This window comes from Bos grunniens, chromosome 2 (assembly GCF_055505025.1).
Source record: "Bos grunniens cultivar Pamir isolate PY7600 chromosome 2, Bosgru_T2T1.0, whole genome shotgun sequence".
NCBI lineage: Eukaryota > Metazoa > Chordata > Mammalia > Artiodactyla > Bovidae > Bos > Bos grunniens.
The window spans coordinates 118,929,451-118,952,191 of NC_141166.1; the positions used below are offsets into that span (position 1 = coordinate 118,929,451).

At 38.9% G+C, this 22,741-nt stretch overlaps 1 protein-coding gene across 8 annotated transcripts in view; it reads right to left on the bottom strand.

Moving 5' to 3' along the window:
* The window catches only part of CCDC141 (coiled-coil domain containing 141), a 225,572-nt gene that overhangs the window by 39,673 nt on the left and 163,158 nt on the right, over positions 1 to 22,741 (bottom strand). For all 8 annotated transcript variants that reach the window (XR_015148410.1, XM_086360957.1, XM_086360959.1 and 5 more), the window contains 7 exons: positions 22,172 to 22,291; positions 18,849 to 19,040; positions 13,212 to 13,391; positions 6,670 to 6,849; positions 5,977 to 6,102; positions 2,684 to 2,872; positions 1,250 to 1,429 (listed from right to left, as the gene is read on the bottom strand). Coding sequence is in view for 7 of the 8 variants with exons in the window: in XM_086360957.1 (XP_086217083.1) it covers positions 1,250 to 1,429; positions 2,684 to 2,872; positions 5,977 to 6,102; positions 6,670 to 6,849; positions 13,212 to 13,391; positions 18,849 to 19,040; positions 22,172 to 22,291 (1,167 nt within the window). In the remaining variant the exon portion in view is untranslated. The remainder of the gene's footprint in view (positions 1 to 1,249; positions 1,430 to 2,683; positions 2,873 to 5,976; positions 6,103 to 6,669; positions 6,850 to 13,211; positions 13,392 to 18,848; positions 19,041 to 22,171; positions 22,292 to 22,741) is intronic.

The following is a 22,741-nucleotide window of genomic DNA, read 5'->3' on the forward strand; positions in this document are numbered from 1 at the left end:
CTGATTCTGGGAAAGACTGAAGGCAGGAGGAGAAGGGGATGACAGAGGACAGGATGACTGGATGGCATCACCGACTCAATGCCCATGAGTCTGAGCAAAGTCCAGGAGATAGTGAAGGACAGGGAAGCCTGGAGTGTTTGTAGTCCATGGGGTCACAAAGAATCGGACATGACTAAGCGACCGAACAACAATAACATAGTTTAGTAGATATCATAAATGAACTTTAAAATAAAATTATCCATTATGATTTTTATTAATGTTATATGTATTGGATAGAATTAACGTATTCTTTTCTTCCCTCAAATCCTCAAATTAAGAATTTGAAGAAGGAGTTTTTGTTTTATTTTTATATCAGAACCCAATGTGTTATTTAGGAAAATTTAATCTGGAATTATTTCCATCTCTTTTAAGCTCCTTTGGTAAGGTCAGCCCAGTGGAAAAAGCAGATCCAATGACTGGTGCCCAGAGGCCTGGGTGGAGCCAAGGTGCTTGGGCTCCTCTACTCTGGGCTTTTGTGGATAAAGTAGCTTCTCTGGGATCAGACTCTTCATCTGAAGATTAAGATCCTGGGTCTGACTATCTCAAGGCTACCTTTCAGATCTGACATGCTAAAGCAGCATTGTCCAACAGAAATACAACATGAGCCACATGAATAATTTTAAATTTTCTAGTAGTCATATTAAAAAGAAACTGGTGAAGTTAATTTTCACAATATAGTTTGTTTAACCAAATATAAAAAACACTAGTAAGGTTTTCTTTTTCATATTACGTCTTTGAAATCAAGTGTATATCTCACGCTGAGACTAAATTTCAATTATTGCTAAATTTGTTTCAGAAAAACTTGTTCTGTACTTAAATCTCATAGACTTTAGTAGATTCACATAGCCAAGTCACTCCGTATATACTTAAAAGGTTTACAATTTGGGGTATCAATTTAAAATAAATAAAATTAAAAGTTTAGTTCCTCTTTATTTCAAATGTGAAAAACCAACTGCCATTATAGATTGCAATTCTATAACTTTTAAATGAGCATGAGAATAGATGTATTAAACAAGACTTTTAAAATCAGATTTTTTTTTCTCCTTAAAACATTTTTTAGACGTGGTAGAAACTTACCACAAATAAGTATCCCAATGGCTTCCTGTAGTTTTTAATTGAACGTATACCAGGTGGTCTGCCCGGTTTCTTTCATATTACAGCCCAACTCCCAGCCATATCATGTGAAAATAACAGTGTCTAAGTTGCTTACAGGCTGCTGCACTGATGAGATGACATCCACCCCCAAGGAGAGAGCCAGGTCATGCAGATGGTCTACATGCGCCTGCTTTGCCCGAGAGCGTCTCAGGAGGACCTGGGCATCGTGAGCATCGTTCGTTTCCTCTGCCTGTTCTGGAAACTCCAGTTCTCTTGATTTTAAGAGTCTTCCCAGCTGGAATTCAGGCCATTAACAATTAACCTGGGTTTCATATTTTTATGAAAACAGTTTCTTTTTTTAATAGAGGTATAGTTGATGTATGGTATTATGTAAATGACAGTTGTATGATACAGCGATTCACACTTTTTAAAGGTTATACTCCATTTATAGTTATTATAAAATATTGGCTATATTCCCTAAATTGTACAATATATCCTTGTAGCTTATTTTATACCTAAATGTTTGTACCTCTTAATACCCTACCTCTATATTGCCCCTCCCCGCCTCCCTCTCCCCACTGGTAACCACTAGTTCTGTATATATGTGAGACTGCTTCTTTTTTGTTAAATTCACTACTTTATTGTACATTTTAGATTCCACACGTGATGTCATACGTATCTTTGTCTTTCTCAAAGATAGATTTTTAAAACATGCTTATTTCCTATAACATATTTAACTAGCTAGTCTGCTGCTGACAAGCCCATCTAAAATTAGTGTTATAGACAAATAAATGTTATAATGGTGCAAGTCAATAGAGTAAAATGAAGGGACTAACATTGTTAGTTCTATTAAAGAAGAAAACACTGTTTGTTCATAGCCTAAAACTTTAGCAAGATGTAGGCCTGTGATTTGACTAAATTCAGAGGCTATTTTCAAGGCATTTCAATACATCTCTATTTTCTGTTGTATGTACGTGTTCAGTGGTATTTTCTGTTGAGAGGCCAATATCTATGAAGTTCTACTGACACTTCAATTATAAAAATTTTTTTCTTCCCTTTAGTTGCTTATACCCTACCTTTTGTTGCTTACATATACCCTACCTTAAGTTACTTTTACCCTAACTTTTGTTAGGGCAACAAAAGTAATTAAGAATCAAGATATAAAAAAGACAGATGTGTGGAATAAACAGTGAGAGTTCGAGGAATTTAGAAGAGAAGAGAAATCACTCCAAGGAAGGTAGGGTTGTTAGATGGAGGGACAAGGTTTAAGTGGTATAGAGGAGAGAGAAGGACCTGACAGATAAATGCAGCTCAAGAGTCAGGGCTTGGAATAAGGAATGTGGGTGCCATCTTTAAGGGACCAAGGAGAGCTCTGTTTGGCTGGTAGATTGGGGGGATGGGGCTGAGTGGGAGAAAAGTCAGGAGCCAGATTGCAGAAAGCTTCTAGTATCAGAATAAGCAACCTGGCCTTTATTTATTACAAAATCATGTATTTTTAATTTCATAGTTTAAAACTGAGAGTCTTCCAGACATCCATGGTAAGTCTTACCTCTTCTCTGACTTGGTGGAACTGGATAATCTTATATAGGATGTCCTCGTAATCTTGGATTCTCTGTTTCAGGCTTTGATGGAAGTGGATAAGGTCCTTCAGCTGTTGAGACTTTTCTTTCACAGGTGCTCCTTTGCCATTCAACTCTTCTGACTCTCTTATAATATACTGAACCTCATCATTCAGTTGCTGAAGAGTTGAAAGCAATAAAATGAGCTTCTAGAGAGCTTTTTACTTTACAACAGACGTATGAAGATCTCAATAACAAATCACTCTCTTACTTGTTAACAAATACTTATTGCGAGGCTCACCCCTATCCCTGCAAATCCAGGCATTGTGGGTCATGCTAGGGATATATTATTCCATCCTAATCTTCTCAGATATATTTTTTAAATTTTAAATTAACATTAAATTAAATTTAAAAAAAACACAAAAAAACTGTTTCAAAGTTAGACGGCAAAATGGAAAGTCATATATTTCTATGATATAGCATAGAGTCATCTGCTGCTGCTAAGTCACTTCAGTCGTGTCTGACTCTGAGTGACCTCAGAGACAGCAGCCCACTAGGCTCCTCTGTTCCTGGGATTCTCCAGGCAAGAACACTGGAGTGGGTTGCCATTTCCTTCTCCAATGCATGAAAGTGAAAAGTAAAAGTGAAGTCGCTCAGTCGTGCCTGACTCTTAGCGACCCCATGGACTGCAGCCTACCAGGCTCCTCCGTCCATGGGATTTCCAGGCAAGAGTACTGGAGTGGGTTGCCATTGCCTTCTCCAGAGTCATCTAGTCATCTGCTAAGTAAATATATTCTAGATACTCTATGAGGCCATGACCATCTGTGATATTTAATAAAACTAGAATCAGGTGGTATGATAAGAACACCACAAGAAGACAAGTATAAAAGTACACTGGGTGAATTATCTGTCCTTTGGGATAAAAGAATGATCAGAATGAACCACCAGCTGAGCACCACAGTAGTTATGCTGCTGTAAAAGCAGTCATCCCAGAATCCACAAATAGCCAGCACTTGTAGGGAGGGACAAACCACCTTCTTTCTTGCCCAGCGCGATAGCCCTTATAGGAATCTAGATCCTGGTGGACAGTTCAAAGGGGAAGCCACTATAATTTCAGACGAGATTGGGCACATTCAGGGTGGTATGGCCATTAACTATGATTTCAGGGTTGGATTTTATGTCAAGGATAAAAGTAATGGAAATGATTTAAGCTAAGGAGATAATTTGCAGAAGACCGACCTAGTAAGGGTATTCAAGTTGAAATCAAGTGCATGGGCATCAAATATACACACATCACGGTGACAGAGCTAAAGAATCTGGATAACAGTTCCTGATTTAGGGGAATTTGTACACACACACACACACACTTATGTGCAGGGGCGTGTGCACACATGAAATGCAGATACATATGACACAGAGTATAACAAAGAAACTAACAGATAGGCTAGTAGAATTTTCTAGGAATTTGGAGGAAAGAGTTCACTGTGGGCTACAATGGTATGTGTGTGTGTGTATAGGGGGAGGTGGTCGTTATGTATTACATCACTTTTGTCTTGTGTGTGTGTGCACACATGTGTGCATGTGCATGCTCGACTCTTTGTGACCCCATGGACTGTAGTCTGCCAGGCTCCTTTGTCCATGGAATTTTCCAGGCAAGAACACTGGAGCAGGTTGTCATTTCCTACTCCCAGGGATCTTTCCCGACCCAGGGATCAAACCCATGTCTCCTGCATCTCCTGAATTGGCAGGGGATTCTTTACCACTGTGCCACCCAAGAAGCCCCCAGCTTTGTCTTAAGGAACATAAATTAGATATTCCCTAAAGGAAACTTCAAACTTCCAGTCCTGGGATTCTTTACATCCAACACTTGCAAATTAGTGACAAATAGAAACACAGGTATCTTAACTTTGCAGCAAAGAACAGAATCCAGGTAGGAGGATGAAATGACTGGCAAACTTTTCCAGCAATTGTATCAGGCTCAGGAGTGGCAGGAAGTGGGGGTTAAGGAATGCAGAAGCCATCAGGGCCTGGGAATATGACTCATGGTTTTTTCTCTCACACCCTGAGGGCTCTCGGAGGGAGAATGGGAGAGCACAACAAAATTCTTGGGATGGTGGCAGAAGGCTGGGGTGCCAGTGGGTGGGGACAATGACATCACAGGGATAATTTCAGTGACAGAGGACAGCAGAACCTCTATGTCAAAGAGGGTCTAGACTTGCTTTGAGATCTCTGAATCAAAAACATATCTATACCTTTTAGGAAAAGAATTAGAATAAATATATGATAAATACATTAATAAGGAAATAATTTAAATTAAAATAATCTAAGGTAAGAGGAGAGTGAAAAAGTTGGCTTAAAGCTCAACATTCAGAAAACTAAGATCATGGCATCTGGTCCCATCACTTCATGGGAAATAGATGGGGAAACAGTGGAAACAGTGTCTGACTATTTTATTGGGCTCCAAAATCACTGCAGATGGTGACTGCAGCCATGAAATTAAAAGATGATTACTTCTTGGAAGGAAAGTTATGACCAACCTAGATAGCATATTCAAAAGCAGAGACATTACTTTGCCAACAAAGGTCCGTCTAGTCAAGGCTATGGTTTTTCCAGTGGTCATGTATGGATGTGAGAGTTGGACTGTGAAGAAAGCTGAGTGCCGAAGAATTGATGCTTTTGAACTGTGGTATTGGAGAAGACTCTTGAGAGTCCCTTGGACTGCAAGGAGATCCAACCAGTCCATTCTGAAGGAGATCAGTCCTGGGTGTTCTTTGGAAGGACTGATGCTAAAGCTGAAACTCTGGTACTTTGGCCACCTCATGCAAAGAGTTGACTCATTGGAAAAGACTCTGATGCTGGGAGGGATTGGGGGCAGGAGGAAAAGGGGACAACAGAGGATGAGATGGCTGGATGGCATCACTGACTAGATGGACGTGAGTTTGAGTGAACTCTGGGAGTTGGTGATAGACAGGGAGGCCTGGCGTGCTGCGATTCATGGGGTCACAAAGAGCCGGACATGAATGAGCGAGTGAACTGAACTGAACTGAAGGTAAGAATATATTAAGGTCCTTTTGTAGCCTGAATGTTTGCATATCATCCAATATAACACATTGCATTTAAAAAGGAAGAAAAATGTGTCTGACACATGGACTTTTAGAAAAGCAATGCTTTTGTTTTTTAAAAAATTGTAATTCATCAGACGGTTAAAATTAATTAAGTGAGCTTCAACTGAACAGCTTTTCATTCTTTTTCATTCACCCAAGTCATCAGTTTGCTCCTTCACCTGGAACTGAGGCTTCATTTCATTCCATTTTTTCCGTAGAGCTAAAATGGTCTGGAGACTCCCTCCAAGGTCAAGTGCAGACACAGGCATAAGTGCTTCCTGAAGAAGTTTTAAGTTGTGCATGGTCTGAAATAGACATTAGATAGTTATGCATGTTTTCTCTGTTACCACCAGCAAATACATCATAATCATTCCAGTAATGACAGGGTGTGTCATCAAACCTTTCAACTGCCATGAAAACACTCACTACCTAGAGTGAGCTTCTGGTTCTAAACCACCAATGAATAAAAGCACAAGCCCTCTTTTCACTGTGGTATATATGCATAACAACAAAAAAAATCTACCATTTAAACCACTTTTAAATGTGCAGGTTAGTGGAGTTAGTGAGCTTTTGTGTGCAATCATTACCACCATCCATCATCAGAACTTTTTCATCTTCTCAAACAGAAACTCTGTCCCAGATAAACACCAACCTCTGTTTTCCCCTTCCCTCAGCCTCTGATAACCTCTCTTTTGCCTTCTGTCTCCCTGAATTTGACTACTCGAGCTACCTCACTAAAGTGGAATCCCAATATTTATCCTTTTGTGTTTGGCTGATCTCACTTATGTTTCCAAGGTTTCTCCATGTTACAGTATGCATCAGAATTGCCTTTCTTTTTAAGTCTCAATAAAACCCACTGCATGTTCCCTCACCTTTCTAAGCTGCTCTTTGAATGCTGCCCACTGCTGTTTCACGGGCTTGCTTGCAGCGGCTTTAAGTTGCCAGGCTGTCCGAAGGCGGCTGAGTTCTTCCCTTTCCGCCTTCTGGCTTTCCATAGTGTTCTCCATGACGTGTACTTCATTTTTCACATTTAATATTTCGTTTTCTTTTGCCTGTGGAATTAATAACCTGTGTAATGGCTTTTCTTTTCCAAGAAATACAACATGGTTTTGCATACAACTATTTTAAGAGGCAAACGCTTTATCATAGCCAAAGCAGAACACAATCCTGACATCAAGAAAAGCCTGAAATGTGGTGTCCCAAGGACAAAAGAACAGAAGAAAACAAGGATGGTCTTAGAATGCAGGAACAGAAAAAAAAACAGACCCTTATCATCCTTCCCTCTCCCACGTTATAACTATTAAAGGATTTCAGGTCCTCCTGAGCAGTATAACCTGCCTCCCCTCCTACCCCACAGGAAGAAGGTATTTGCCTTACTCTTCCCCCGACCAGTATATGTGCCTCATCCAATCAGCAAATGACCTGCAAGACCCCTATTGCGCTCCTTGTACCCTGAGTATAAAAACGGACTAAGGACCCATGTTCATGTCAGTTCTCCCTTGAGCAGGCCTGCTGTTCTAACAGCATTTCCCACTTTAATAAACTTTATTTTCCTCTCCTTCTGCCTTATGTCTGGAAATTCTTTTCCCATAATACATGCTTGGACATGAGCTTGCTAGTTGTTCACAGCTCCACTGGCATTTCAGTCCCCTCCTCTAAGATTTGTTTATTCCCTAGGGTTTAAAGGATGACTGAATGAGCACAGGGATACAGAAATTTTGAAGCTGAGATTATTTTAATGAATACATTTTGAAGTGGATTCCACCTTTTAACACACATTAGAATATGTCAATATCTCAGTATTAGGGGCCATGAGGGGGAAAATTGTTCCGGGTTTTTCTTTCTGTACTATCCCATTGTATACACTACAATTATTTTAAGTTTTTCTTGTGAGAAGTTCCTCAAGTTACTCCCTTTTATGAGATCTGAAATGTGCATCTATATACAGTTGTTCCTTGGTATTCATGTGGGCAGGACGGGAGGAGGGTACTGGTTCCAGGACTTGCCCTAGACATTGAAACCAGTGGATGCTTAAGTCCCATGGTTGGCTTTCCATACCTGCAGGTTTCAACCACCTCTGGATAGTGTTCTGTGTTGATCCAAAGTTGGTTGAATCTAGGAATGTGGAAGCCCTGGATATGGAAGGCCAACTGTATCTCTATATTTGTATCTCTATACCCTGGTGGCTCAGCAGTAAAGAATCTGCCTGCAATGCAGGCGACGCAGGAGACACAGTTCAATCCCTGGGTCAGGAAGATTCCCCTGGAGGAGAAAATGGCAACTCACCCAGTATTCTTGTGGGGAAAATCTCATGGACAGAGGAGTCTTGTGGGCTACAGGCCATGGGGTCACAGGGAGTCAGACACGACTGAGCGCGTGCACACACACACACACACTGTATACCAGAAGCACAATATCTAAATTCCAAGACTTCTCTTCCCAACTTTCATATATTCTGGCTATCTGATTTGAAATCCTTTAAACAATGGTTTTAAATAATGGGAAATTCAATTAGAGGGAAAAGTATAAGAGAGCCAAGGAGTAAAACCATGTACCTTTTTAGTGTCCAAACATCGAAAAAGGCAGAAGAATATTTGTTTAGCAAAACAAAAATCTGCTTTATGGCCAACTCTTCTCAGGAAATCCTTGAATTTCTAAGGAGCAACTGTACATGAATTTCTATAATGGCAATGACAGCTGTGTATCTAAAAGTCAAAAGACTTTTTAGATTATAGTTAGAAGATAGTGTCATGAATATGTAACAGGACATTTTAAATAATAGGTAGGCCATCTTATTTTTAAATTATTTTAAATGACATTGATATTGCATAATTATATTAATGTAGACATTATAAAGTGTCATTTAATTGCAAAAAAGCCTGCAGGTGCTATATGTGATTTCTCCAGTGAATTTGGGAATCTAGTAGTAAAATGATGTATTCTATAACTGTGATGAACAAGCCATATATTATGAAAGATATTAGCCACAGCAATACCTAAAGTAAATCATATTTTTATCTATGCTATAAATAAAGATAGGGTATAACATATTATTAAGAAACTATTAATAAAAATGTTACATAATACATGATCTAATGGAAAACTGGAATGTGTAGCATGTCAATGACAACTATAATCTGAAGAGTGTACGCTCTGAATGAGGCCCAGAAAAGAGAGTGCTATGGTAGGATTTGTTGATGCCTAGCTACCAGGATTCAAGAAAAGTGCTTATGCATTTGGCAAATGTAAGTACTGTGGCCACTCAGAAAGATTAGACACTTTGCCTGAGGTCTGGTTAGTAAACACTAACTACTCAATCCATATACTTCTGTATAAGGTCACTGAAAAATATGGCATCATGTGGTCTAAATAGGGCACTAGATATTCCATTCTCCATGTCGATTCACACACAATGAGTGGTCTTCTGACATCTTGCTTTTCAGATATCTTGATAACTGGCAGGCAGCACTCCAGGTAGCATTCTTTATTTGCCACTATAAATTAGTAAATTGGCACTTTCATCAAGATGTCTACCAGATTTCTACCCTAAATTAGTTTTTCTCATTGTGATGTTATTTAGATGAATTTGAAAATTTTTTTCATTTCAAGCTTGAGAAATCTGAGCCTTGGCAACAATCAAGAGTAGAGCACTCAGCAGAAAATGCCAGCTGGCCTTCTTCCTTCCTAACCACCAAACTGGTTACCACATTTCAGCAATAATGTTTGTTTAAAAGCCTAATGGTCCAAAAGATATGAAGAGAATAAAAATTGTGTTAGACTTGCTTTACCAACAATTTTCTATCTCAGAATGTCACTGAACTAATAAAATTAAGAATTATGTAGACCTTAATTCTTATCAGTAAGGGAAAATTTATCATATGATAGTGGTAAGGACCTTGAGTTAAAGTGATCATGTTTATAATGTCAAGATAAAAGGCCACCAAGTTATGTAGTAAAATGAACACTATTTCTGAAAACTCTGAATGGACCTTTGAATATCAGAGTTTAGACACAGATATAAAATAAAGTGGTGGATTCATTTTGATATTTGGCAAAACTAATACAATATTGTAAAGTTTAAAAATAAAATAAAATAAAAAAAGAAACTGGCATGTGATAAAAAAATTTTTTTTGAATGGATTCCTGCTGCAGATCTTAAATGAAAATCTGGCCATATGATCTTAAACATTCTAAATAAGGAATAAAGGACTTCTGTTCCTGAGTAGGATGGAGTAGCCAGGGGCAGAGCAGTGCTTCTACCTAGAGCGACTAGAAAAGCTGGAATAAGTGCAGAAGGCATCTATTTAAAGTCCAAAAGAACTAAAGAGGCCAAGACTCCAGGGAAGGATGAATCTGAGAGTGGTGAGCTCTCTTACTGCAGCCAGGGCCTTTTCCCAATTCTGTGCACTGACAGTAAAGCTGATCATGAAGCTTTACTGGGGAACACAGAAACCAATAGAGCTTTTGACAGACACTGGTGGAGGTGGGGGGTTCAAGCACACAGCTGATATTTATCTTAGAACATTGACAAAATACTGGGGCTGAACAGGGCAGGGCAGTAGATTAGAAAACTCAAGCAAATGCCTCTGAAAAGCAGAGTGGAGGTTTTTAGCAGTCCCCCAAGGTGTTCTTGCCTGGAGAATCCCAAGGACGGGGGAGCCTGGTGGGCTGCCGTCTATGGGGTCACACAGAGTCGGACACAACTGAAGTGACTTAGCAGCAGCAGCAAGACTTCTCAAGCTAGAGACCTGCTGGCGGACAGAACTCAGAGAATGTACCAAGCTCCAGCTTGAAAACAATGAGAGCCCAAGGTCATCAGAATAGATGGAGCCTTGACAGAACTATAGTCCAGACTCAACTTCACCAGCTCCTGATTGGCTTAAGTGATCTTCCACCAATACCTACCTAGGGAAAAAACATAACACCATCTGGAATCACAATGTTTTATACATAATGCCCAGCATTCAACAGATATTCACTCATCATCCCAAGACAGGATGACACAACTAGAAACCAAGAGAAAAGGTAGATAATAGAAGCAATTCCAGATCCAGATGTTAGACTGTGCTGACAAACACTTTAAAATATCCATAATTAATATGGTCATGAAAGCACAGGAAAGATTGAGAAAGACAGGATACAAGAGAGATTTTTGCTGGCAATATAACATAGTAAAAAAAGAACCAACTAGAAATTTCAGAACTGAAAAATATAATTTCTCAAAAGGAAGATAGTTTGAAAAAGGCTAGACTAAGAAAAGTGCAGTTTGCAAATATGTAAATTCCTTTTTAAGTGCAAATTAGAGAAGTACACAGTGAAGAAATACACATAACAATATACTGAAAAAAGTAAAAATCTTAAAGATGGATATAGACAGATAATATATGTTCTAAATGTTCTAAGTAAAAAATAACATTTTTTATAGTAAAGCACAAATATAAGAACATAGGTAAAATACTCATCAGGTCCTCACTGATGCTTAAGGATAGTGTTAGATGAATTAGAATTATTTATTGCATATTTTGTCTCCATATAGGTTTAAGAAGAATGGTCTTTAAACAACAAAGTTTGAAACAACTAAGATAAAAAAGAAATTGTAGCTCAAAGTAGATGAGAATAGTTAGAGACTGTTTCAAATGAATTTGGGCTCCAGATTGAGATTCATCACATGTCAGAGTTCTGAGAAAACTGCAGATGTCAGCCATCTTTGCAAATCTACAGAAAATGGGAGGAGGGCCAGAAAATTAGAGAAAGAAAAATGCCCTGATTATCAGACAGGGGAAAGCCTGGACTATGTGATTTACTGATCAATAGGCTTTATACTGAAAACCAGGGCAATAAAATCATCACTGATCAAGCAGATTGTAAGCACTTCGGAAAGAACCCTTAGATCACCAGGAGTCAACCTAGTTTTTGCCAAATTATATTACACAATTGATAGGATACTAGGTAGACAGACCTTCCTTTTAGCAGCATCTTTCAATAGAGACTTGAGAAAAAGACTGTGAAATGCTGGTTAAAATAAAGTACTACTGGGAGTGTCAATGATTGTTTCAAAGACTGGTTTATCAACTGATTGCTTAATGGATTGGAGTATCAACCTGACCCTCAGACACTTTTATTAAAGATCTAATTGCAGCCGTGGGAGGCTTACTTATTAATATATGACATTAAACCCAGGAGAGATGGCTAATGTAGTAGATAACAGGCACAAAATTAGTTTAACAAGATGCAATCATGAGTTAAAACTAACAAAGTGATACAAAGTAGGAATAAATATAAAAGCTCACATTTGTATGAAACAGATAAATAGGTGACAAGGATATAAAATGGGAGAGACCCATCTTGGCAGGAATTGCAGTAAAAAAATGTGATGTGATTACAGTTTTCTTTCATCACAAGCTTAATATGAACCAATAAAGTAAAATTATTGCTATAAGCACTAGTCTAATCTTAGTTCTCATTGGTAAAGAATGATGTCCACTTTGTGTTGAAGTGGTGCTTTACTTTTTGTTTACATATTATGAATGGTTTTGATAGGTCATGGACAATTTTGGGAGGGAGGATTAGGATGAAGAAAAAAATAAAGCTACCTCTTAAATAATAGAAAGGATTTATATCTAGTTAGCTGGAGAAGACTCAAACTGGACTTTGCAACTGTCTTCCAGGTTTGAAAATTTTTTGAGTGTAAGAGGGATGAAATATGAATACATTTTTCTTCTCTGTGGATCTGTAGAGGGTTAGAATCAGATATGAAGAGAGATTCAACTTAACATTAAAAAAAAAAAGAAACAAACCTTTCTAGAAGCTGGCATTTTCTAACATAAAACAAACTGTTTTAATAGGAAGATACTTGAGGTATTGAAGGAGAGGTGGATTAACCATCTTTTAAGAATAAGAGTTCTGTTGTGAATGGGCCTGAAGTTGATATAAGTATTCTAGTATACTTTACAAATCTAACTTAACAACTAAAATTAGGGTACATTTCTAAGTACAATGGGGCTTCACAATGAAAATCTGGTGTTATAAGATAGTCTTCAAAATGAAGATTCATCCTAGATGTTATCTTCAGCCTCTGGAAATCTTGTAAGAATCTTGTTGCATGCTCTCAACCTAACTCAGAACTTTGGGGTGAACCTCTGAGGACTCTGTGTAATAATAACAATGTTGCATTCAGAGTATTTTCCTTCTTTCTTCTTAACAGATATAATAGCCTTCACATGATAAACTCACAAGGGGTCTAGGACCAAAGAAGCACAAAAATGCTGGGCTTCAGGACTATTCGCGGTGAATGAAGCTAGAAAGAACTTCCTAAACCAGCGTGGCTGAATGACGGTTGGAATTTTGAATTTACGATCTTGACTTTGACAAGTAATCCTTGAAGAAGGTGTGACTCATTTACTGTCGTTCTTACCATATTTATTAAATTAAGGAACTCGAGCCCAAGGTCATGCGTTAAAAAACTCCTCTTTAAAAATAGCTGCCATTGCTTCTCCACTGAGTCAGACCAATGCTTGGCTTCAGCACCGCCCTCCTCCTTTCGTAGGATATCAGTTTGGTAAAACTCCTTTAGGCCCTGACATTGTTTCTCTACCTGAAAAAAAGAGAGAGAATATAAATGAAAGTTAAGAACACTTCAAAACATTTTTAAAGGGAAAAATACTAGATTCCAGTGAAAGCCTATATAAGAATTTACTTGGAACCTACATTTCAGAATTCTTTAAATAATTATTAAGTACTGTCAACTGACTGAAAAGACACAAATCTATTTAGGTTGTTGACAGACCAGACTGACTACCCCCTGGGTAGTAAATTGAGCTGACAAGTTTATTATCCAGAAGACCTAGTTACTGTAGCCAAAATCATATTTATGTACTGTACATGTGTAGGCTTTGCAACTGGGGACAATTTATGTCAAAGACCAGTGTGGTTTCATTTTAGAGCTGAGTTTTATAATTCAGAAGAAAGATAAACATATAAAATCAAGGATTACAAATCAAAAGGAAATGTAAATCAGTGAAAAAATTATTCATAATCAGTAAATCACGACTTGCTTCTCCTCAGTGATAAGCCAGAACAAAAGAGTACTAATAACTATGAATTTTCTGTATGTGTATTAATATTAAACTGCCTCCATGAGAAAATGTTATTGAGGTTACTTTACCTCCCTAGAATTATATTTTCTTATTGGCTAACCAATATAAGCAGTACTAGATTATTTTAAATCAGTGTCTTTGGACAGAGTTTATATAAAATCAAATGTGCCTGTAGAACTATAGATTAACACAAAACTGGGTATTATAGAAGTAGTAGAAAAATTTTGACACAATTTTTTAAGCATTTTGAATAATACTTAATAGCCAATGGGCTTCCCTGGTGGCTCAGATGGTAAAGAATCTGCCTGCAGTGCAGAAGACCTGGGTTTGATCCCTGTGTTGGGAAGATCTCCTGGATAAGGGAATAGCTACCCATTCCAGTATTCTGGCCTGGAGAATTCTATGGACAGAGGAGCCTGGTGGGCCACAGTCAGTGGGATTGCAAAGAGTCTGACATGACTGAGCAACTTTCACTTTCTTTCAGTTTAACAGCCAACAGGACAAGACTCAAAGAGTTCATATCTACTGAAAGCCATCTAAAGAAGGTATGAAATTTCAGCAGTGGTTAGTCACTATATTTTAAAGATTTTAACATCATTCTTCATTTAATGAGTGCTGCAAAGGGCACTCACAGAACTTCTCTCTTCTTTCCCCATATTCCATTTATTCATGCCTCTGTTTTGCTGATGCTTATTTCCTCAGCCCAGAATGATCTTTTCTTAGTTTTCAACTCCTACTTATCCTTCATGAGATAGTTAAAATGCTACCTCCTCCAGGGGGTCTCCTACGATTTCATAGTAAGAACTAAGCATCTGTCTCCCTGGGCTCCCAAAGATAATTCTGGGAGAAAGAGAACCATAAGCAAATTATTATACCACGAAGACAAGTATGCACACCATGTTCTGGGCACACTGAGGAGGGACCACCAGCTCTATCTAAAGAAACCGGAAAGCACAACAAAAGTAACACTTGATCTGTGTCTTTCAGATTGTCCAGGGTGACAGGGAACAGGAGAAGGGGGCTCCAGATGGAAGGAATAATGAGCGCAAAGGTACAAGTGTGAAACACGGGCTGGTTAAGAGCAGGATAAACGATCTCGGTGTGGGTGAAGTCCAGATAGCACACGCTGAGTGTTAAGACGCAAGCATGATCATTGGGTTGGGATAAAGCCAGCCAGCCGGTTTCAACATGTTTGGTACTCTACTCAACATGATGTGACACATTCTCGTTAGCTTGAAACAACTGACAGCTCTCACAGTGACTCCAAATCGGCATGACAACCATCAGTACTTCAGTGGCATTGCGCGCTACAGGCTGGGGTGCCAATCTGATGGGCTGTCAGTTATGTGAAATTCTCAAAACCTAAACTTTAAGTCATCCTCCTTTCCTAACTGCTCAAAAATAAACCTCCTTGAATGTAAGTAAGCATGATGTCATTACAGGAATTTCCCTTGAATATGGACTACTTTCTTTTTTAAAGTGAATTAATAATCAACTTTAATACATTATCCATTTGAGAGTAAAAGTTATAATTTGCGTCACAAATTATATTTGTCATATTGCCTGAATTTCAGGAGGTAACATGATCAGATGTGCTTTAGAATGATCGTTTTTTGAAAGGCATGAAGGGGAGAATCACAGAAGGCAGAGAGAACAGGCAGATACAATTTCTTTAACGTGGGCAAGGATGATGAGGACCTGCACTGAGGAGGTGATGGTACAAAGGCGAATTCAGAAATCTCACAGGTCGTCTCTAAAGACAGATATGGGATAGCATGGCCTTCAGAATATGGAAAAACAAAAGGGAGGAGACTGGGGATTAAACCTCAGCTCTGATGTTCTACCTGTTTTGTCTAACTTCCCAGAGCTTCAGTTTCTCTCATTTGTAAAGTGAGGATAATAGTGAATACATATAGGGATATTATAAGGATGAAACAAAATCGGGAATTAAAAGTTCAGGTACTGATATAAAATAAGTCCTCATTAACAGAGGGATTAGAACAGCCTTTGAACTTCTACACAGGACTTCTGAAAGATGGTGGGTTCATTAATCCAATGCCAAAATACAGAAGGAAACACGTTTGAAGAAAAGATAACCAGTTGTATTCTGTTGAGTTTTAAGGAGGCTACAGAATACCAGTCGGTAGTTAGTATAATTGGAAGTTGAAAGTACTGGCCTGGAGCTCGTAACACTTGGGGCTGAAGAACCAATTTGGGGTTACTGATGCATTGCAAACCAAAGGTGTGTTGGTTGGGGGTGATTTTTGTAGGGAGAGTGTGTAGAATGCACAAAAGAGAGAGCACAGGCAAGAAGTCTGTGACCCACCACACTTCAGGAACAGAGAATTGAATCAAGAAAAGGAAGTAACAGATAAAGAAGCAAACAGGATGATTATCCCAGTTATGTGAAATATCCAAATAAGGCAAATCTATCGGACACGACTGAGTGACTGAACTGAAGTGAACTGATAGGGACAGAAAGCAGATTAGTACGTGCCTGAGGCTGGGAGATTGGCAACCAGGACTGACAAAAAGTATTCATAGGCTCTTTTTGGGGTGGTGGAAACATACCAAAACTGGAGTGCACTGATGTTTGCACAATTTTATAAATAAATACTAAAAATCACTACATCCTAAAATAGGCAATTTTAGGGTATGTAAATTATACCTCATTAAATCTGTTTTTCTTTATAAAGTCAAAGGAGGTAAGTATGAGTAACTGGGTTAAACAAATATGGCAGAGAGATCAAGTGGAATAAAGACTGAAAATACACCATTTCATCTGTCAACTAGCAAGTAATAAGCTTATAAGAGTGTTTTCAATGGAGTGAAGAGTTGGTAAAAGGCAAGGCTGAACCAAGGATAAACTAAGTGGCAGTGGGATGAGGATTGGAGAGGATCAACAAGAGGAGGAAAGAAACGTCATCTTCCCATCCCACGAGTCCAGATGTGAAAGGAAAGAAGACTATAGAGTGGCAGCCATAGTGAAGGCAAGACTGCTTGGGGAGAACTGTAGACGAAAGAGAGGGAAGAAACATAAGAAGCAGATTTTCAAAATTCAAGAATGGATGCTAAAGCTACATTCTGAAGGATTCGGGAGCAGACAGGGAGGTACCGAGGGCTGGTTATAGGGGGACACATGCAGAAACCCCACTTTATTGGTGACAGTGGAGGAAGGGAGAATATGTCCGTGGGTTTGGAAGCTGATAGAAGACGAGGCAATTTGGCTCAATGGACTCATGTATTTTTTCAGTCACATACAAGGTAAGAGTGCAGATTTAGGAATGGAAACTGTGGTAAGAAGCTTGAGCGTCACTACTGAATGGGCAGCAACTGGAGGGCATATGGTAGCGGGGGAGGGGTGCTCAGCTGAGGAAAAAGACCCTTGAATTTGTAACAGCACCACCCAGCACAATTGTTTGACTTTCCACAGGAGCGTCTGGAAGCTTGGAAAGAGAAGCAGAGTAAACAGAGTGTTGGATTGATCTAGAATTGGGAATTGGCAGAGTTACGGTGGAAGCCAGGGAAGTGAGGGTAGGGGGAGTATAATGCAATTGAATAAGCTGGCGAGGAAAGAAGGAAAGCCCAAGGGAGAGGAGGCTGGACAGACTGAAAGCCCTGCCAGGGTGAGGACAGGAGCCTCTGCCAGGTGAGAAAATAGAGCGAAAGCCGGGCAGATGAAAGGACAGGGAGTCCTTCTGTGAAAGTGCTGCCTGTAAAGCTGAGAAATCAGCCCTAATCACCAAGTCCCTGGCCCCAGAGGCCAGAGTGGCCAGTGGAAGCAAGTGCTGAGCTAGAAACTAAGAAGGTACATTTTTGGCAATGAAGATGCAGAGCAAGTACTTCTTTGTACCTTCTCCACCATTTCAAGTTTGGAGAAAATGTTCATCAACAGAACAACCTGTCAGTTGTAGTCTGCCAAACCCTGAGAGTTCAAGGTTAAGAAAAATTGAAAAAAAAAAAATCCGGGATAAAGAAAGATGTGGAAAAGGAGACAGTGGTTCCCTGAGATTTCCAAGGCCTGGGCATGTCCCTCCTTCAGATGGCGAGAACTCAGACTATTGTAGAAAGAGAGTAGGCAGAGGCAAAGAGGGCAGACAGGATCACGGGTGAGTGTGGTGAGGGGACTGGAGGAGAAGGCTACTTGCCTTTGGTGACTTCACCCCTGAGCAGATTTTGCAGAGCTCTATCTGCCACTGAAGCAGCAGCCTTCCCCCTGAAAGGAGAGTACACATGGGTGCTCCCCTGGTGGCTCAGTGGCAAAGAATCTGCTTGCCAACCAAAAGACATGGGTTTGACTCCTGGGTTGGGAAGATCCCCCAGAGGAGCAAATGGAAACCCGGTCCAGTATTCTTGACCAGGAAATCCCATGGACAGAGGAGCCTGGCAGACTGCAGTCCATGGGGCCACAAAGAGTTGGACACGACTGAGCAACGGAGCATGGGTACACTGGGACCAGAGTTAAGAGGTGGGACTCCAGCACTTTTCTCTTTTTTTTTGTCTTTTGTTTTTTTTAAAATATAAATGTATTTATTTTAATTGGAGGCTAATTACTTTTCTATTACTGATGCCACCTTCGAGAAGCTGGGACCTTTGAGAGACGGAATGCTAGTCTACCAGAGGAAATTTTACAGATTATTTAATACAAACCAGTCAAAATAATGCTTCCTAAGAAGCTCTCAGAGGAAACTTATTAAGAAGCATTAAACAAGACAGATCTGAGACCAGACTCAACAGACCATAATTTCCAATTCTGTGTACTTCAAATAAATCACACACATTGCTTAGGTATTTTGAAGAGATTGATGACTTACTTCAAAATAGAAAATGACTGATTTTTAAATAATTTTGTTTTATGTTTAGAATATTGTAAATAATGGCAGGCCATAGTAAAAAGTGTTTCAACACAGCCTCTTTGTCGTGTTGCCAAAGAGGACAGCCCATAGGTACTGTACCTCCTCCGATGACTTTAGAAATGCCACGTAAGTTTGTAGGACTTGTGACCTGGAGTTGATGCTTTGGCCAAATATGTTTAATTCTTCCTCTAGCCGTTTAGCTTTAGAAGAAAGCGATGCCAGTTCATCAAGTTCAAAATCATGTTTCTCTGTCAAGAGTTTTGCAGCTGCTTCTAATTCATGTGATGTCTCCTACAAAAGCCGAGCACAGGGGGTCAGCGGCTGACAGGGGAATCGTGAACACTCACATTCCATTACCTTCGGTTCAGCCATCTATTACGATTAATTAATTGAACTTGTACCAAAACTCTCCTCAATAAAAAAGGCACACATTTCAAAATTCAAGAAAAGGCACCACTAAATGAAAACCATCTCGATTACTCTTTCAGTCTATTACTATACTTCTTATTTAGAACATTCTTTTTTTGTGTGTAGAGATAGGAGAAAGTTTATTTAGTATGAAAGGTTATAAAACAGACATTTTTTAAATAATTAAAATAATTATACATGATAATTGCTTTGTGAAATTTACCAGTAGCTCTAGAAAGTAAATTAATTTTATAAGAGATGATAATTTATAGAAATTGTTTACTCATTTTTTAATTTTAAAAAATTCCATGTTAATTATTCAGTCTCCTTAAAAATCTCCATTTATGAGTTTTTATTTTTTAATTAATTAATTTATTTTATTTGGAGGCTAATTACTTTACAATATTGTAGTAGTTTTTGCCATACATTCACATGAATCAGCCATGGGTGTATATGTGTTCCCCATCCTGAACCCCCCTCCCACCTCCTTCTGCATCCCATCCCTCAGGGTCCTGCCAGTGCACCAGGCCTGAGCACCCTGTCTCATGCATCGAACCTGGACTAGTGATCTATTTCACATCTGGTAATATACATATTCGGAGAAGGTGATAGCACCCCACTCCAGTACTCTTGCCTGGAAAATTCCATGGACAGAGGAGCCTGGTAGGCTGCAGTCCATGGGGTCGCGAAGAGCTGGACACGACTGAGCGACTTCACTTTCACTTTTCATTTTCATGCATTGGAGAGGGAAATGGCAACCCACTCCAGTGTTCTTGCCTGGAAAATCCCATGGACAGAGGAGCCTGGTGGGCTGCAGTCCATGGGGTCCCTAGGAGTCAGACACAACTGAGCGACTTCACTTTATTTTTTCACTTTCATGCATTGGAGAAGGAAATGGCAACCCACTCCAGTGTTTTTGCCTGGAGAATCCCAGGGACGGGGGAGCCTGGTGGGCTGCCGTCTATGGGGTCGCACAGAGTCGGACAGGATTGAAGTTGACTGAGCAGCAGCAGCAGCAGCAATATACATATTACAATGTTATTCTCTCACATCATCCCACCCTCACCTTCTCCCACAGTCCAAATGTCTGTTCTTTATATCTGTGTCTCTTTTGCTATCTCACATATAGGGTCATTGTTACCATGTTTCTAAATTCCATATATATGCATGTAGGGAATACGGTACAGATGAGGTCTGAATAATCTAAAGAGTCAGTGAATTTGACTTGCCTAGGGTGGCTCTCATATGATTTCTCTTGAGTGTAATTTCTGGCACATGAAATTTAACCACTGAGTCAATGGATGGGGAGGTAAGCACTACATACATGATTGCCATAGACTGTGAGACCAGGCTAGGATCCAAGCAAACATGAAAGAGAGAAGCTACACCCTCATTTACAACCAGGAGGGACTGCCCTTGCACTTGTATTTAATACACTTCCCAAATGCTCCACTAACCAAAGCTAACTTTCATTTACAAGCGCTGCTCCCACAGACTACTCTGGGAAAAAGGAAACGGAGGAGTTTCTCCCCATAAAATGTCCTCCTTTTCTCTCATATTTTTAAAATAAAAAAAATGAAATTGACTTCAGGCATGTATTTCATTTTAGACGTTTTAAATAATGAATTTTAAAAAACTCTCCCTCTTCCATTTGAAAGAAAGGACTCTGGGGTTTTTACTCTGTTAACTGATCAACGACAGAGCCTTCTGAGGACATTCCAAGACAGTATACAGCTCTGTGGTCTACTTGGAAATCCGTATAGATAACATTTCAAGGGAGGTAACCTTGTTGGTGTTGACTGGATATTCGTATAAACTTTTTAAAGAGTGATAGAGCTAACCCTTATCTGTAAGTTTTGAATTTATATTGTTTCTTCCCATGTACAAAACCATTTTTTTCCTACGGAGTTTGTTTTTTTTTTTTTTTTGCGTTGGGGGGTGTAAAGGAAAGCAGAACGTTTTATCATGATTTTTGCTTCAGCAATTTTGGGACAGATTAAAAGTCCTAGAACTCTGAAAAAAAAAAGTTTTTAAAAAAAAATAATGAATTTAAAACACCCCCTTAAATATTGGTTCATCTGTGAGTTTCAGGTGGGGATGCTATTTGTGAAGGAGACTCGGATAAATTAGGAGATTGGGATTGACATATACACTTTTATATACACTACCATATATAAAATAGATAATCAACAAGGACCTACTGTATACACAGGGAATGCTACTTAATATTCTGTAATAACCTATATGAGAAAAGAATCTGAAAAAGAATGTGTGTATGTATACATACACACACACGTATAGCACTTCGCTGTATAGCAAGAACTAACACAAAATTGTAAATCAATAATACCCCAACATAAAATAAACATTAAATTTAAAAAAAAGGAAAGATGGAATAGCGAGGCCGTTTTCCTGCAGACAGGGGTACGCTCCACCTTCCTAACCACCTGCTGGGGCAGGCAGGGACTTTATGCAGGAATATTTGAACCCAAGTGCCATGCGAAAGGGGTGAAAGGGTTCTAGAGAAAATTTCAGACAGAGGAGGGGGCATCTTCTGTCTCTAAACACTGGGTGTGCAAACAAGATTTTTTTTTAATCTCCTGGAATCTGCATCAATGCATGTTGCTTTTGGTAATTTTCTTTTGCAACTTACTCTAGCAGAAAATTACAAATAGCCTTAGAGAAGCACTCTCTCTGCCTTCTCTGGAACCCCCAGAAGGAACTGCTAACATCTGCCAGGCAAGGAAAGAGGGCCAAGTAAGTGTCTGATACCAGGCTATAATGCTGAGTTTCTGTGAGCTCAAACACCCTAATAAATGCACATATAAGTAATCTAGATGCACATACTAGTCGGAGTTTTTTTATTTGTAGTTACTAGTAGGAGTTTCATTATTTGCCATAATACTAATTTAGAATTGCAGCCCTTAAGGGAGCTAGGATTAAGTTTTATAGCTACTGAAAAGAAATTATATTCACAAAATCATAACTATAATAATAACTCTCATTTTATTTACCTTAGCTTGTTTATCTAGTTCCAGATATTTACTCAAAATCTTCTCTGATTCAGAAAGGCTGGAACCGACATCCATTGCATTGGAAAGTATCGTGCTGATTTTCTGAATGGACATTTCAACCTTCAGAAATAAAGAATATATTTCAGCCTTAGCAATAAATATTGGCATATATGCATGCATATGTGTAGGAAAGACAGATATTGCTCTCTACTTTCCCATTACACTTTAATATATATCAATTTAATCTAAAAATGGTCTAAAATATTTCAGAATTTTATATTTAATAATGCTGCTCTTCATATGTGGTAGTATTACTGACCCACCAAGAAAGGATACATGTTTACAGATATTTCTCTTATTAATAGCAATGAGATAACAGAAACAATACACATTCTCTAAAAATTTATTATCTATATTACCTAAAAAGGATAATGCACTTGTCAACACATCAATAGAGATGAACTTTTCTGGTTCATTAAATCACAATCATGCACTATATGCTGAATGGAGCCCAATTTACAGGTACATTTTGAAACAGAAGTTCAGCACAAGTATTAGATCACTCTATGG